This window comes from Tasmannia lanceolata, unplaced genomic scaffold (genome assembly GCF_043159265.1).
Source record: "Tasmannia lanceolata isolate RefF3 unplaced genomic scaffold, GAP_Taslan_0.1 ptg000012l, whole genome shotgun sequence".
NCBI lineage: Eukaryota > Viridiplantae > Streptophyta > Magnoliopsida > Canellales > Winteraceae > Tasmannia > Tasmannia lanceolata.
The window spans coordinates 29,022,240-29,040,514 of record NW_027518689.1 but is presented as its reverse complement, the minus strand read 5'-3'; the positions used below and the strand labels follow the sequence as shown (position 1 = coordinate 29,040,514).

Below are 18,275 nucleotides of genomic sequence, written 5' to 3'. Positions count from 1 at the left end.
CCGGGCAAGAAAAAGGGACGAATATATCATTTCCCATGAATTTAGTCATGCAAAGGATATTTTTGCACGTGACGAATTAGAATCGATTATTAAATGGTTGTAAACAAAACGTTTTTAGTTGTGACCTCAAAATCGATTGTGAAATGATGTCAAACAAACTGCACTTTTGCCAAAATTAATTTTTCTTAGAACTGATTATTTCAGAATCCATTCTTAACATCATAAAAGGAAGGGGTGAACATTAGCATATATAAAGCTCTCAAAACCCTAAAATCTAAACCCAAACCCTAACTTTTCTTTCAGAGCCTGTGCCGCAATACAAAGTCGGAAACTCTCTCCTGTAATCTCTCTCCCTCTCTCTGTAACTTTTGATTTTAGGGTTTCTTTTCTCTCATCGTAAGAGATTTGAGATTTTGATATATAACATGGTTTAATAGCACATTTTGTATTCTTTTGTGTCATCTAATCTAACTGAAATTCTCTATTTATTTCTGGGTTGTTTTTTCATATTATTTATCAAATCCGATCTTATAGATTAGGAAGATTGTTTGTATTTTCATTTTTTTAAATCTGGGTTGATGGTTGATTAAGAAAAATGCATAAGCAATGGAAAATATGTGATGAAAAGGAAGTGAAAAGCAAAACCACAGATTGAGATAAGGATAGATATTCCAGCTTCATATGCATTTTTAAAAAAAACCTTATATGAGTTTAGATTTGTCGCTTTGGAAGATCACTGGGTCTTCTGATATTTCTATCAATGCTGCTCGAGGTTTTAAATTTCAGTTTTGGCCACCACCGAAATTGATATTTTCGGTTTCGGTGCAAATTTCAGCCGAAATCGTATAAAAATTGGCTTAAAATGCTGGTAGAAATCATGTAAATTTTGTGGAAATCGTGTAAATTTTGGTGGAAATCAAATTTTTCGGTTTCAGTGGAAATTTCGGCCGAAATATTATGAAAATCAGTACATTCAAGAGTCACTCATCATTGTAGTCATCCTTATGACAAACTATCGTCAGTCCAAGGTGGGCAAAATGGGGTGTTTATAGTTACGAAGCTCAAGCACGGTCAGGTTTCGTTTTTTTCTTTAAAACCCAATTTCATCCAAGATTGGGTGGGATTTCAATTTTTTCCCCCATTAAACACGACCAACCCAGGATTGGGTTCGTTTCTTCAACCTAAAAACTGACCCAATCAAAAACTATGGTTTTTGAACCCACCCAGTGTAGTTTTGAGGTGGATCGAGTAAAACCCGATCCAATGTGCAATCTTACTTATGATGAACCATGCTTATTGAGGGAAGGAAAATAAAATCCAACCCAAGTTGCAACCTTACCTTATGAGGAACCTTGCTTCTAAAGGAAAGGAAAATATACGAAAGGTCAAAAAGTAAAAAGTAAGAGAAATTCCCTATCTTCCTGTTACGAACCCAAATCGGTTTGCACCGGATTTGATCTTCTTAGAGTGAAGATCAACCTCTTGACCCACTTTGAGGGAAGGGTCGTCCTCCTTTCTGTGCAAAATCACACTTTCTCAAACAATTTTCTCTATTCCTTTTATTAAAGACTACGTACATGTTATTTATAGAAAAAACTCCTAATCTAAATAGCCCTTATCTTTAAGACTCCTACAAAAACTAAACAACTAGAAAAATGATATGATATTCAGGTTGAGGTTCTTTGGAATACGTCATGCGCCTGCGCCTGCGCCTGCGCCTAGCAAGCAAGAGGCTACCTCCTTACTATAGGAGATTTCCAGTGTCATCAGGATTCTCTAAGAGAAAGTATTTTGAAGAACCAACTTGACATAAGGATTCCAGCTCCCCCACTTAGAGATTCCATTACTTATCTAAGTGCAAGAATCCGATCAGAAGTGGCCTATACGCTGTGCTGGTCCATTAGCTAGTAGAGTTTTTAAAACAATCAATCCCACGCTTTTTTTTTCCTCCTCTTCCTATTGATCTAAAATTCTGACCAAGTCAACCAAGCCTATAGTATAGGCGACTTGACTATAGTATAGGTCGGATGTTTCCGTGAGCAGTAAGCAGCAGATCTCCCCTTTTTTTTTTTGGGAAAGCTGGTGGCCCTTTGAAATCTAAAAATAAGAAATATCTCAACTAATTTATTTCAGCCAAGTGGGGCCAGATAAGCACGTAACACTTCCACTGGGATGGTGGCGTCCAAACAGAGCAAGGGCGGAGCCAGGAATTTGCTCCATGGGGGGCAAAGTCGCAAAGAAGGTTGTTATAGCATGTTGAGGCCCACCATTCTACACTTCATGTTTGATAGGTAGGGCCCACCATCTCCCCCTAATCGATGCATAAGGTGGAGCCCACATTTTACACCTCAAATCTTGATGTAGTAGGGCCAACTATGCATTGCCCAAGAATATTGGTGATTTAATAAATTCCAAGACCCCCTAAGAGGATCACTTTCTACTTTGAAATCCAAATAATATTTGAGAATTTATATTTTGCGTGCCCGTAAAGTCAAGCATTTTTCAAAAAATACTATGGGGCCCACTTCATACGATGATCCAACTCGTTCATTTATTGGGCCACAACATAAATAGGTTGCATCACGTAAACAATCTCTGTATGATGATCCTGTCCATTCAATCTATAAAGGTTTCTATAGCGGGCAATCCCATTATAGATCGGAGGGTTAGGATCATCCTATGGAGATGATTTACGGCGTGCAGGCGTGCAACCTACTCATATCGTGCGCAACAAATGAACAGTTTGGATCATCTTATGAATTGGGCCCTACCTTGTTAAAAATACTTGACTTTACATTCATACAACATATAAAATCTCATAATTAACTAGTAGAGAGTTTTCACATGTATAGTCCAGTATTTTTCAAAAAGTATTGTACAGGCCATGCCATAGTATGATCCAAACCGTCCATTTGATGGGCCACAACGTTAATAGGCTGTGCCCAAAAATTCATTTACATGGGATGATCCTAGCCCTCTAATATATAGAGGTGTATAAATGAATTGTTGGGCACGACCTATTTTCGTCTTGGCCCATCAAATGGACGGTTTGATCATCCTGTGGTGCAGCCCGTACAATACAATTTTTCTAGTACGGGCTTACACCTTGTGACTCCCTTAATCAAATGGACGGCTTTGATCGTTTGTGGTGTACTATTTTCAAATACGGGCCTACATCATATACAATCATGCAGATAAGGTGCCATTCCTCTCAGCAAATCAGTTGAAACGAGAGGGGGCATTGATTGATATTGAGAGAGAGAGAGAGAGAGAGAGAGAGAGAGAGAGAGAGGGTTAATCTAAGTGGAAAAAGGGCATTAATAGGTGACAAAATCCTATAACATATGGAAGATTCTGGATAGAGTTAATCTAGGTGGAAAAATGCATTAATTTAGTTGGAAAATCCTATAAGATAGGGAAGATTCTGGATTTTCATAGAAGAGGAGCAACTTTATGAAAAACTCTTAATCCTATAGATTTTGAAAATTTTCTGGATTTCAGGGGGGCAATTGCCCTCCCTGGACCCCCCTTGTCTCCGTCCCTAAAAGAGAGCCTTAGGGTTTGGACTATCTTGTCACCGGGGCCATTAGCATTGCAAGTGCTAGTGATTTCGAAGAGGTGTGTCATGATTTTAGAATTTTTACATGATCCGGGAATTTGGTGATGTTAAGGGTCAGGATTAGACTTAGTCACTTTGAGTTGGCCGCCTTGTAGATTCTTTCGCCTTCTTCATGAAATTTTTCTAAAAGATTCATCACCCGACCCGTCCCCAACTAGTTTAGGACAAAGGCTTAGTTTAGTTGAGTTGAGTTTAAGGTATTTTTATCGTCTAAACTACTATTGCATGTCTCGCTCAACCAATTGATTTTGGATCTCGAAGGCATAAAATGGTTATTTACTACACGAAGGGCATTACATCTGCATGATTTATATGTTAATTTTGGGGAAAATGATATATTCGCCCCCTTTCTTCCCCGGGTCATCCCCTCTAGTGTATTTATCACCCTCTTTTTACACTACAAGGGATGGTCCGGGCAAGAAAAAGGGACGAATATATCATTTCCCATGAATTTAGTCATGCAAAGGATATTTTTGCACGTGACCAATTAGAATCGATTATTAGATGGTTGTAAACAAAACGATTTTAGTTGTGACCTCAAAATCGATTGTGAAATGATGTCAAACAAACTGCACTTTTGCCAAAATTAATTTTTCTTAGAACTGATTATTTCAGAATCCATTCTTAACATCATAAAAGGAAGGGGTGAACATTAGCATATATAAAGCTCTCAAAACCCTATAATCTAAACCCAAACCCTAACTTTTCTTTCAGAGCCTGTGTCGCAATACAAAGTCGGAAAGTCTCTCCTGTAATCTCTCTCTCTAACTTTTGATTTTAGGGTTTCTTTTCTCTCATCGTAAGAGATTTGAGATTTTGATATATAACATGGTTTAATAGCACATTTTGTATTCTTTTGTGTCATCTAACTGAAATTCTCTATTTATTTCTTGGTTGTTTTTTCATATTATTTATCAAATCTGATCTTATAGATTAGGAAGATTGTTTGTATTTTCATTTTTTTTAATCTGGGTTGATGGTTGATTAAGAAAAATGTATAAGCAATGGAAAATATGTGATGAAAAGGAAGTGAAAAGCAAAACCACAGATTGAGATAAGGATAGATATTCCAGCTTCATATGCATTTTTTTTTATAAAACCTTATATGAGTTTAGATTTGTCGCTTTGGACGATCACTGGGTCTTCTGATATTTCTATCAATGCTACTCGAGGTTTTAAATTTCAGTTTTGGCCACCACCGGAATTGATATTTTCGGTTTCGGTGCAAATTTCAGCCGAAATCGTATAAAAATTGGTTTAAAATTCTGGTAGGAATCATGTAAATTTTGTGGAAATCGTGTAAATTTTGGTGGAAATCAAAATTTTCGGTTTCAGTGGAAATTTCGGCCGAAATATTATGAAAATCAGTTATTTCGGTGGAAATCATGTAGATTTCGGTGGGAAACGTGTAAATTTCGGTGGGAATTGTGTAAATCGGCATGAAGCCGGCAAAATTTCGGCGAAATCTTGTAAAAAACCGATTGCATGTGAATTTGATTTCTGTTCTGGCCGAAACCGAAATATTTCGGCCGAGATTTTAGTCCATGATGCTATTTCATGGTTTCAGATGCAGTTCAACTGCCAACCATGATTACTCCAAGATGCCTGGTTTAGTAATCCTAGGGCTTCTTGAGTTGGTGGTCCTCCCTAATCTCCACCATATGATTATTAAAACTGGTTATCAGCCGGGGTTGTCATTGTGCAAAAGTCTCACTGTTCAAAGTCAAACAAACCTATTCCTTCCCACCCAATCAGTGGGAGTTCGAAATGATGGGTAAATAAAAATTGGCCAGTTGTTAGCGTTGAATAGGCAGCAGAGGTGCATTGATTGGCTGATCATAGGTTATCATCATCCAGTCCTTGATATTTTGGCACCAGCACTCAAGGTGCGAGACATGGATTTTACATTTAAAATTCAATTATTAGACAAGGATGTAGTGTTGATTAATTACCTATTTTGAACATCTAAAATTCAATTATTCGACAAGGACGTTGTATTGTTTGAATACCTATTTTGAACCATATGGATCTTAGCTTTTAAAACTTGAAGTTGGCTCATGTGTTGTTTGATTACAAGGTCATAGAATTTTTTGATTACTTATTTTGAACCTTCTAAAATTCAATTGTTCGACAAGGACATAGTATTGTTTGATTACCTATTTTGAACTATATGGATCTTAGCTTTTCACACTTGAAGTTGGCTCATGTGTTAAACACTTGTCAATTAGTGTTAACAGTTGTCAATTAGTGTTATGCTGCGGGAACATAGAAACATGTAAGTAAAATTAGTCAAGCACACGGTACTAAGAGTAAGGCACTGTAAATTGCTTATGGGGATTAGAAGATTTGTCCTCTGACTGTTTTATTTTATTTTATTTTGCAGCACCAGTAGAAAGCTGTTATATCCATTTTCAATCTGAAAAAATGTCTGGAGGGTATGTGAATATATCTACTTGCTTGGGTTTCATAGCTTCGTTTTATATGATTTAGTTAGAAATTTGTGTTTTGATTTTGATTTTTAAAATGTATTTTTTTGGTTATTTGCATTCTTGATTTTATTATGATATTGAAAACTTCTCCTGTTAGAGACTTTCTTGATTTTTAGTTGCTCTTGTAGATAGGTTAATGCGTACATTCCAATGTTTAAATTTCTCTTATTGTTCCTATGTGGAGGTGATTATTATGCATTTATTGTTCTGAAGCTATTCCTGTTATGTGTGGTATTATTCTTTCTTGTTTTATTGTTGGAAAGTTTTTGTTACTGATTTCGAATTGAAGTTTCTTTTTGGTATACAAGGGACTTCTTTCAGATCTTTCTTGTTTTATTGTTAGGAAGTTTTTGTTATTGATTTTGATTTGTCATTTCTTTTTGGTGTACAATGGACTAAATAATTGGATGTTGTTCTTTGAAAATTTCTTTTACTGTTACGCAAGATGTTTGTTATACACTGATTTATTGGAAGTTATTTTGTTGTTGATGAAATGTGATATGCTTTTAATATTTTAATGCAATTATTGAATCAATAGTATAATATCGTGTTGGATTCTTCTTTCAAAATTTAAACCTTAATAAATTCTGTTAGAGATATTGATATTTTAATCTTTCAGTTACCACACTTTTTATCTTCCTGGAATTGCTGTTCGTTTTGGGAAATGTCATGGCTAATATTTTGGGTTTTCAGTCAACCTGTTTGATCAGCAATGATGAAATATTTGACGCCTTGAAGATGACATATTAGTATTTTTTACCACCACATCATTTTTCAGAATGTGAATTGATTTCCACCCTAATACCATATCCCTTTAAGGTGGTAAATTATATTATAAGTCATTTTTTTCATGTTTGTTTGGGCTCCTGACATCATAGTTTGGATTTCAGGCGTGGCATATGTTTGCCTCCATCACATCAACTTATATGTTACCAGTGTCAGAGTCCCCCATCCAATTGAGTCTCACATTTTGTGTACTTGCATTTTTTTTCTTTATATGGGGACAATTTTATCTTTAGTTTTTTTTATCCAGATTAGAGGAAGCCTTCTCATTATTGAAATCAAATCTTTCAGTTGTTTCTAGGCATAAAAAGGAATGAGCATTTATAAATGACTAAATCAATGTGTCACTGAATTCATGTCCTATTTTTGCACACCTTTGAAATAATTTTGGTGTTGTGTTTGATTTTAGTGAAGCTCATGTTTTTGGTTTTTGAACAGAAACAAGATAAATATATAGGAGAAAATAAAAAGCACCGTAGACATTGACTTGGGTAGCCCAAGGAAAAAGATATCAGAAAGAACAGAAATACTTTGGACCAATAGGAAACAGATTCAACGACAAGTTGATCCCTCGACACATCCTTGGCCAATATGTCTGCCTCTGATTTGCTTCATGGTGAACATCGCAGAAAGAGATGCTCAATTTTTTAACCACATCTATGAGTTCCTATAGACACCCCCATTTTGCTATGCTTTAAAAGGCAAAGGGCTCGATGGGTCTACCAAATCCCAAGTTAGTCCTCTTGCATTAGGTTATGAATTCTTGCTTTTTAGGGTAAATTTCACCTTATTTCAAGTGTTCTGGTGTTGATTCGCAATCTCGAAGGTCTCCAAGGGGTTCTACTAGTCTCCAGATGATGATATCTTGTGTTTCCAATCAAGTGTGAAAACTTGCTATTTTTGGAATTTCTCAGAGTTTTTCCCATTTTACCATTTTCTGCATCTTAGGGGTATTTTGGTCATTTCTAGTGTGTCCCATATTATCCCTAAAGTTTGTTTGAGAAATCATTTATGATTTCAAGTATTTTGGGAAACCTGCTATTTTTATAATTTCTCAAGGTTTCTATCTTTCTTGGAAATTTTGTGTTCTAAGGGTATTTTGAGCATTTCTAGGGAATTCCAAATGGTCATGTTTGATGTCATCCATAATCTTAAGTGAACTTTATTACTTTTAATTTTTGAAGTTTCCCTCGCATACTTGCTATTTTTAACTTCACCATTAAAGGGGTATTCCGGTTTGAGGGCATTTTGGTCACTTTTTGATATGTGTGGACCAAACGAGATCATTTTGGGCAAAAACGATTTTTTCGAGAGGTGAATAAAGTTAGGCCATGTGTGTAGGACCCACCATGTGCATCACATTGTGTGGGCCCACCATTATAAATTTCGAATTATTCTTTGAAATGGGTTGGATTTCATAAAAGTCCAAAGTAAGGACCAAAAAAGCCCATGGATCAAGGCCCATGTGGGAACCACATGTGTAGTTCGGCCAAATGCGTGGCTCAGCCATATGTGTGGTCCCCACATGATGGGCTTCCCCCATATTGAATAGATTTGGTTGATAAAAATAAAAGACGAGAAAGAGAAAGGGCTAATATGATCAGATCACTAAAACGACCATAACTTTTTAACCACTTGTTCAAAAAATTCGTACTTGTACTTGTTGGAAACATCTCGAGAAGGGCTATAACTTTCCACTTTACAACTTTTCATGATTCTTTCATAAAATAAGTAAAAAACGAGCTTTAAAATCATGCAGTGTCATTTGGACGGGAATTCCAGCCCACTAAAATTGTCATAACTCTTTAACCAGAGATTCTGGGTTCGATTCCCAGCAGAGTCGTCAATCTGTGGGACCTGATCCCGTGAGTGGGGCGCGAGCCGCCTCTCTTAGTCTCTTTTACCCACGCGAGCGGCGTGTGCTTTTGATTATTAATATGAATCATTTTTTCCGTGAACTTGGGATCAATGAAGAAATCTGAATTTCACGCAAAAGAGAATTACCAGAGTCGCCACCTTGGTAAGGGACCTAGGACCCATAAGTGACACTGCAATGATCTGCGATCCTAGAAATCTAGAGTTACCTGATTACGTGAATGGAAGGTATGATGGATTACCACCATATGCACCATTCCCGCCCGGTAATCCGGTCTTCAATTTCAAAGATTAACTCACTTAAATCTCTTTTAAAAGGCTCATTTAAACTCCCTTGATGTGATCTACTTGACATACACCCTAAATTATCTAATTTCAATGTGGTTCCTAGATGCATCTTTTGATTCTCTCAATTTGTTTTGATTCAATCTATATGAAAGTTCTTCCTAAAAAAAATCTAAGTTGAGGGAATCCTAGATGATTTATTTGAGTTAATTTAGGGTTCGAAAATGATCAAGAAAAAAAATACAACCCTAAAACCCTACTGGAATGTGTGTAGGGTCGACCTGAGCTTGAAGTGCTATCCAAGTTGCCTACGTACCCAAGCCTCACTGGGATCAAGGTCGACGTAGTTCGGTGACCTAAATTAAGCTACATGTGCCTAACTCATCTAGGATACCGATCTAAACTAGACTCACTGTTTCAACAGTTTATGAGAGATTAATTAATTCAAGTCGATTAACTTTTATTATCTTAGGACTCCATCTAAGATGCTATATGATCCTAGAAAGCTTAGTTACTAATTATAGGGAAAGAGGGTTAACTATGTGAAACCTAATCTAAAGCTTAGTTACTAATTATAGCAACCAGTTGTGATGAGGCTTACCGAACTCCTAACTCTAGGACTCCATAAGACCTAAAACTCGACGCGACCTAAGTGCTCCTAAAGGGGGCTCTAAAGGTCCCTACGAGGCATGACCGTGATCCAACGGTTCCAGGATTGATCTGAGTTTGGGTATACCCAACCCAAATTATTAAGTTGGTAAATTTCATCTTTTAGAGGTTCCTATCACCTAGAAATCAGGGAATTCTAAGGCTCTAAGCGTAAATTCACCTAAGCTACGGTTTTGACCAATTTAGCAGGTTGTGAAGAATCTCAGTGATTTTTAACAATTTTTACTTCAGTAACTTGAGAATTATGATGGTTCTGCAATATGTTGATGTTCTGGAATATGTCGGTGTTCTGGAATATGTTGATGTTCTGGAATATATTGATGTTCTGGAAAAATTCTAGATGGAGTCCTAAGATAATAAAACTTAATCGACTTGAATTAATTAATCTCTCATAAACTGTTGAAATAGTGAGTCTAGTTTAGATCGGTGTCCTAGATGAGTTAGGCACATGTAGCTTAATTTAGGTCACCGAACTACATCGACCTTGATCCCAGTGAGGCTTGGGTACGTAGGCAACTTGAATGACACTCCAAGCTCAGGTCGACCCTACACACATTCCAGTAGGGTTTTAGGGTTGTATTTTATTTCTTGATAATTTTCGAACCCTAAATTAACTCAAATAAATCATCTAGGATTCCCTTAACTTAGATTTTTTTAGGAAGAACTTTCACATAGGTTGAATCAAACCAAATTGAGAGAATCAAAAGATGCATTTAGGAACCACATTGAAATTAAATAATTTAGGGTGTATGTCCAGTAGATCACATCAAGGGAGTTTAAATGAGCCTTTTAAAAGAGATTTAAGTGAGTTAATTTTTGGAATTGAAGACCGGATTACCGGGCGGGAATGATGCATATGGTGGTAATCCATCATACCTTCCATTCACGTAATCAGGTAACTCTAGATTTCTGGGATCGCAGATCATTGCAGTGTCACTTATGGGTCCTAGGTCCCTTACCAAGGTGGCGACTCTGGTCATTCTCTTTTGTGTGAAATTCAGATTTCTTTAGTGATCCCAAGTTCACGGAAAAGATGATTCATATTAATAATCAAAAGCACACGCCGCTCGCGTGGGTACGAGAGCCCAAGAGAGGCTGGTCGCGCCCCTCTCGCTAGATCGGGTCCCACAGTTCCTCAATTTGATCTTCATTGAAAACCACGGCCTTATTGACACTCAATTAATCATGTTTAGCGAATCTCCTTGCACAACGAGCGGACCATGAAAAGTAAGAGATAATTCAGATGCCTTCTAGATACCTACCTTCTCCTAGCATTAAGAACTCACCAGAATTCATCGCTATTAAAGGATTAAAGTAAAGCCAATCTAGCATCACGGAAGTACGGAACCTCCCAAATAATCTCTAATGATAACCACCACAACCTCACCATAATCCTTCGCTACTAAAGAATCAAAGTAAGCCAATATAGCATCGTGGAAATTCCCAAATGATCTCACATAATGCCTCCACCGCCTAACAGTCTTGGATTGATGAGACTCAAGCCGTTGAAATTTAACTTAGTGTGATCCAAAGGTGGCAGGCACCCCTTGTCAATCGACCGTTTTAAAAACTAATTCCAACATTGACACAGATCCGAGTATCACTGGCACATCCTGGATTTCCTTTCTTATACTTGCCCAAAAGAGTGTGCCTCATAATCTTCCTTTTACAGCAGGGAAACTCTTTTCCTTGTCTCTAAAGAACCTATTATTCCATAAAGTTTTTCTCGTCCTAAAGAATCTATTATTCCAATCTTTCCATGTCAACCAAAGTGCTGCAACCAAAGCTATTCTCCACAAGGCCAAGCTTTGGAGAGTCTCAATTGGTCCGGGACTGACGTAATGTCTGCTGAATAGTGAGCAAATTAACCTTCATGTCTTGAAAATGAAGGACAATGAAGAAGTAGATGCTCCATTGATTTCTCCAACAAGAAGCACATAATAAATCTATTAGGAACAGGCTTCTTTGGCGAATTAAGTGATCCACAACTTTAGGAAGGAGGTTTGTTACAGGGATTCAAAAAATGATGAAGATAAAAGAATAATTGAAATCTCCTATAATTGAGGAGAACCATTGACTAAGAGAAAGCTAGGGTTCTACAATGGAAGAGAAAGCTAGGGTTCTAGCAAAACAATTTACTCTCCAAGCAAATAAACTTCAATCTAGTATCCAACAACCTGCAAAATATCATGTCAGTGGAAAAACTCTTCTACACAATCTGTCTTTGATCTAACAATACTCTGAAATCTCAATGCAACCTGAAACAAAGCTCCCAAACCGAACTTCACCTTCTTTTCCACTACCAATTCTAAACACCATTGCTTTTTTTTTTTGCTTGCACAGTTTTAGTAAGTTTAGAGTTTTCTAGACACACTCCTATCAATAAAAGGAAATGCCTAAAATATCCAACCATTTAAGTCGGGCTAGGCTGCTAGCAACCATAGTTAGCTTCGACGTATTCTTTGTGGCCTTCAATTTACTTGTGAAGATTTTTCATATGATTTGCATATGCTTCGACATTCTCACTTATGTTTCAATGGACAATGACATGAAATCTGAATTGTAATTTGACTGATCCTCCAAAGTAGCTTCTATTTAGGTCTACATAGATCACCCTACTACTCCAGTGTCTTGACTTTGCTCATTCAAATGTGCGTGCATAGGCAAAAAAAAATTGGGTGCCTTTGTTATAGCATTCATCTTATCAAAACCATCTTGGTTACAGAGAACTGATCACCCTACTACTCCAGCATCTTGACTCTCCTCACTCAAATGTGCATGCATAGGCAAAAAAATTGTTTGTTATAGCTTTTGTCTAGTCAAAACCCTCTTGGTTGTAGAGAACTGCCCTCAAGTTCTATAGCCATAGCCTCTCCTATTAAGATATTCCAAGTTTAATAATTAATTTTGTTCCATTGGGCATTTTTAATGGAATGTTCCGGTATTTCATCCTTTTCGGTGTGAAATTTTGTGTAATAGTTACAAGAATTAAAAGAATGAGAAACATTCGGAAAAATGGAAGATACCATTACATCAACCAAATTTAACAAAACACCATTAACACTGCTGCCAAATGCCAAATATAAATGAAGGGATAGGGTTTTAGGAAAGAAATGAGTTTTACATAAGTATAAAATAAGGGAATTTGATGTTTTTTAGCCCTGCCATTCATTTGGGAGGATTAAAAGGGGCATCAAATGTCCTTCAAACTAACCCAAAAACGGCCATTAAAAGAGAATAAGAAGGGAAACCCGGAAAATTTGTTACAGAAAATCTGATCAGTACTCCATTAAGAGCAGGAGTGATATTTCATCAAACTATTATCCGTGATGTTTCTCCTGTGTGAAGAGAAAAGAACTTGTTGTCGAATATAGGTTCATCTTACACCTGCGTCCTTGCAGACCAAGGAAATGAATCCATATTCACTTTACCATGTCAATTTCCCTGTACTCTTCTTCATGGCTGTTGCAGCTACTTATTGGCCTACGTGGATGCATGGTTAGAGCAGTGCATGCCTCAGGGGGCAATTGCAATAAATAACTGGAAGCCCTTGGGTTAAAATGCCACTTTGTTGGAACTTGAGAGAGCACTCAAATTTTCTGGTTGTTCTCGGCTTGCAGATAAGGCCCATTACATTTTTATTTATGTGAACCTAATCAATGAATGAAACACCACTCAGTAAGTTGCGGACTTTATAGTTCTTCCACTTTGGCCTCATTATGAAACTGATATTGGCTGTATCGTTTGATTGGCATCATAGCGAAATAAAACATAGTGAGGTCAAAGAAAGAATTATCAGTAACGTCATTTTTTTTTTATTGGCATCAGGAACATCATTGAAAAATCTACATAATTTCCTTTTTTTTTTGCTTTTTTTAATCTATATACGTATTGTTATAGAAAAAAAGATACAATGGCCAGAAGCTTGAGAATACTGTGATAGAGAGAATATAAAATGAAGCGAGAAAAAAAAAAAAAGAAGGAAAGTTTACTTGCCTTTCATTGCTAGTGAAGTGTCTCATATGGTATTTTGAATATGGATTAGTTGCATCAAGTTCCATCTTACTTTGATCTACCTATTTTCATTTGGCAGAGAAGAGGGTTCAAGTGTTGTAGCGGAGACATCCGGGCCAGCTCTAGGCGAGCCCATGGACATCATGACAGCTTTGCAGCTTGTGCTGAAGAAATCATTGGCCCATGATGGGCTTGTTCGTGGGCTTCATGAAGGTGCCAAGGTGATCGAAAAGCATGCTGCTCAACTCTGCGTGCTGGCTGAGGACTGCGACCAGCCTGACTACGTGAAACTGGTCAGAGCACTCTGTGCTGATCACAACGTAAGCTTGATCGCGGTGCCAAGTGCTAAAACTCTCGGCGAGTGGGCTGGGGTAAGTATAAATCATTGGAAGATGCTATATCTGGTTTTATACATTTCTTTCCTTCTTTTGGACTTGGTTGATGTCCACATTTCTTGTATCAATATAATTATTAGGTAGTTTTCTCTTCAGATGTTGCATTTGGATTACCTGTTTTTTGGTTACTCATGTTGCCTCACTCTATTGTAAAAAGGATTGTCAGCTGAATAGAACAGCATCATGCTGCAAATATAATTGTTAATTATTAATAGATGTTGGAATCATTAATATCTATATATACATTTTCAAATATATATATGTACGTGAGTGTGTGTGTTTTGATTTCTTAAAAGAAATGGAATTATCGTTCTGCTACGTTCCTCTTGAAAACATTTTTCCTCATGAGAGAGAATCCACTTTAATGTTTCTGCTAGTCTTTCAGGACTGATTTTGATTACTTGGGTTTTGTGGCTGTTCTCATGATTTTTCGTTGTATTTTTTTCTTATGCCTTTTGTATAGCTATGCAAGATTGATTCGGAGGGGAAGGCTAGGAAAGTGGTGGGTTGCTCCTGTATTGTTGTCAAGGTAAATGGATTGAAGTATTCCATAGATTTATATGAAGGATTATGCCTAATATTGTTGTCATTGGTTTTCTAATTGTTGTTTGGGGGTTTGCAGGATTATGGAGAAGAATCCGAGGGTCTTCATATTGTTCAGGAGTATGTTAAGTCCCATTGAGTTAGTATTTTAATGGTGTAGCCAAATTTGGTAAGATTTCTCTCTGAGTTGTTTTTAGGGGACCCTTGCTTTAGAGGCATTGAGCCTGTTGAATGTTTTTGACCGATTCTCCAATGTTTGGATGATGGAGTACTATTGAACAGCAGCAGATTATGATTATAACCGAAACCAAGTTTTTGAATACATTAAAGATCAAAATCACTGAAAATATAACCGAAACCAAGTTTTTGAATCCATTTTTCATATGAAAGTTCACAAGGAATAATGAATGACCCCCCAAGCCTCCCCAGTATTGGTAATTTCAGTGGATTCCCATTGCCACCCGGGTTGTACAAGCTTAATTCTGAAATGTCTCCAGATCAATGGGGATTCTTGCAATGCATGGGGAAGCAAATTATATTGCTGAGAGTGAACAGATCAACTGTTTTAAAGTTCTCATATACCATCAGGCTACAGAGTCTTGGACCTAATGTGGAATGGACATCCCATACAAGGCTACAAAAATCTTGTTTAGCTTCTCTTTATGGAACCTTAAATGGGATGGCTTTATGAATCATGGGTTAGGATCGTTTGATCAATATGGTGTCAACAGCCAAATTGCGTTGTGGCAGTTGAAAAAAGAAAGTTGATTTTTATTAAATCGGGCCAATCTAAAGAGTTCTGATTGAGTTGGGCAAAATTCTAACTCAATAACAATAACGAGAGTAACGTAAAACAAGAGGATAGCTGTGAATAGGGGTGTTAACGGATCCACTTCGGGTCGGATCCACCTATGTCACAGTCACGTTCCATTCAAATTCCTTATCAGTCGGGTCGGATTCGGATTATTCTTCGGATCCTACTTTACACGTCATGATCACGATCCATTTTAATTCGTACCGTCCATCGGAGTGTCCTATTATGTCCCACTAAGCTAAGTAATTAATTTTTGTTTTTAAAAGTTAGAATAGCGCAATTAGTGTCTCTATGCATTTTCTTCAACTAAATTAAAAATTGAGAAAAGATTTTCTACACACTGTAGATAGTTATCTACACATTATGTGTAGTTTAAAATACAGTGGGGGCCAACAATGTTTGGGTGATCCAAAGCATTCATTTGATTGGCCCTCACATAGATAGGGTGTGCGCAAAAAATCAGCTCCTTAGGATCATTCTAACCATTCAAACAGTGGAGGCAAAAAATAGACAGATTTGTGAATGTTTATACACGTCCATTTTACCTCCACATATCGTAGGGTTAGGATGTTCCTATGTTGCTGGATTTTTGGGCACATCCTATCTATGTGAGGGCCAATCAAATGAATGCTTTGGATCACCCAAACAATGTGGCCCCAACTGTATTTGAAGATAGTGTGTAGATAACTTATTAACACTACTGCGTAGAAATTGTTTTCTCTTAAAAATTTATCTATGTTTAATTTATGTGTAAATTAATGCTTGTAAACAATAAAACTAATCAAAATTACATATACGAATATAATGTATAACTATTATCAAAGAATATGATGTATAACAATAACATTAGTAATAAAAAATGATGAACTAATAATATATTCATGATGACATATATGTTCAATAGACTAGCATAATGAAAGTAAAAACTGAGAAAATGAATCAAGAAAAAAAAGAGACTCACCATGACAATCTTCATCAATATGACACGGAACCATCCAAAAATAGTATTGCTATTCTAAACCATTTCTAAATAGTATTTCATTAAGTGATAAGAGAGGTTTTGACCAAAATACCCTTCATAGAACGGTTAACATTAACAAAATTTGGAGGTTAATTTTGCAAAATATTTCGGATTGTGACTATCCAATGGGCATCTGTGGCGTGTCCATACCCAATCCGAAATTTTTTGGATCCCAGATTTGATGATCTGAAATACGCCCATGGATCCTATTCCTATGTTTAGATCCCGTTCATTAACGTTCAGATTCGGACGATCCATCGGACTGTCTGGATTCATTGACACCCCTAGCTGTGAAGAAGAGAATCCAAAACTTGAGGAAGTTTCAAAGAAAATTTGGCCAAAAGCCCAACATACCTCTTCCAAATTAGCTGATTATGTAATTCACAAGTATTAAGCATTTTGATTGTTTGTCGCTCATTTGCGCTGAGCCTTGGTTCTCCATCTCGCATGTTTCAAGTTAGGGTTGGTTTTGTGCATCTTTTTCTTTATCTGAATTTTCAAAAAAAAAAAAAAATCTCTCTTTGTCTAATAAATCGGTAGGGGTCCCCCGCTAAACCCCGAGCTTACCCATCAAAAAAAAATGTTGAGATGAACTTGAGGAGTTTTAAAACATTCACTGTGAGTGGCATATTTGCCTCAAGGGGAAAAAATCTCTTAAGGCTTCGTTTGGTTGCTAGTAAAAAACAAAATTTGTGGAAAAAGGGAGGTGACATCAACTTTATCTTGGAAGTCTCCCATGTAATTTTCTAGAAAATTCTCTTCCCTCTCTCTCCACTCATAATGATACCCTTGTCTAATAAATGCTTGTCCCCTCCATTGTCTCCTCCTTTTTTCCACAAAAAAATCCAATGGAATTATTTTTTACTAGCAACCAATGTTTAGTTGCACAAAAGCAAGGATAGCTCAGGGTTTCGCTTGGCATTTAGGTTTCACATCAGTAAAACTCCTTGTTTGGTTGCAAATATAGCATTTGAAATCGTTGGACACTCACTGGGATGTCCCTCGGTTAATCATTGCATGTTTGTTAATGACTTGATGTGTCACCCTTGTCCCCTCCATATAATATCTAAGCCCAAACCACAAAAAAGGATGAAATTTTGCTTGGATTTCTTAGGAATTATGTTTTTCTCTCTCCTCTTAATATATTGGTAATGACGCCCCATACCACCACTCTACGAGGTTGACAACCAAACACTAAGGGGCCGTTTGGATACGTGAATTTTAGAATCCAGGTTTTTAGTTTGAAAATAGTGTAAAAGAGGGTTCATGATCAAGCCGTTGTTTGTTGTCCTGATAACGTTTCTTGGATTTTAAGCTAGAAATTCAGGTTTTAAAAATCTCTCATGCATCCTGAGTTTTCTAAAACCTGAAAATCTGGGAGGATTTGCTACTCTGTTGCTGTAGGAAAGAAAGGGCAAGAAGTAAAAAACGACGGCTGGTCCGCTTATTCTCTTGTCTCTTAGCTACAATTTTGAAGAAATCCCGGATTCTAAAATCCGCGTATCCAAATGGCCCCTAAAGTTTAAGGCAAATGCAATGCTTGTCCCCACCACCCCGGAAACAAAAAATTCCAGAAAATGGGTGATTGCGAACCAAGCTGTAAAATAAAAAAAATTTCTAGAAAATTGTTTCTGAAAAAATTATTACTGTCCATATCCAAGAGGAGAATGGCAGTGGCGTGGGAATATCAACTCACATGGAAAAGTATGTAGATTTGGACAATTTACCCTACAAAAACAAGGGATTTACCCACAAACAAAACACAACT

At 36.9% G+C, this 18,275-nt stretch overlaps 1 protein-coding gene across 2 annotated transcripts; it reads left to right on the top strand.

Annotated features, from left to right (window-relative positions):
- The first annotated feature begins 254 nt into the window (after positions 1-254).
- Positions 255-14,994, top strand: LOC143887804 (small ribosomal subunit protein eS12-like). 2 transcript variants are annotated; one of them, XM_077391995.1, is made up of 5 exons: positions 255-340; positions 6,003-6,054; positions 13,814-14,105; positions 14,593-14,658; positions 14,752-14,994. In XM_077391995.1, the coding sequence occupies exons 2-5, from the start codon at positions 6,044-6,046 to the stop codon at positions 14,809-14,811; spliced, it is 429 nt and encodes a 142-aa protein (XP_077248110.1). In that variant the 5' UTR covers positions 255-340; positions 6,003-6,043; the 3' UTR covers positions 14,812-14,994. The 2 variants fall into 2 exon arrangements, with proteins under 2 accessions (XP_077248110.1, XP_077248109.1); XM_077391994.1 differs by lacking the exon at positions 14,752-14,994 and having other exon boundaries at positions 14,593-14,730.
- Positions 14,995-18,275: the final 3,281 nt, after the last annotated feature.

What these genes read in the sequence shown, in the direction of transcription:
- LOC143887804 (XM_077391994.1), top strand. An exon ending in CTCTCGGCGAGTGGGCTGGG is followed by an intron (nt 14,106 to 14,592) that starts GTAAGTATAAAT and finishes CCTTTTGTATAG; the next exon opens with CTATGCAAGATTGATTCGGA.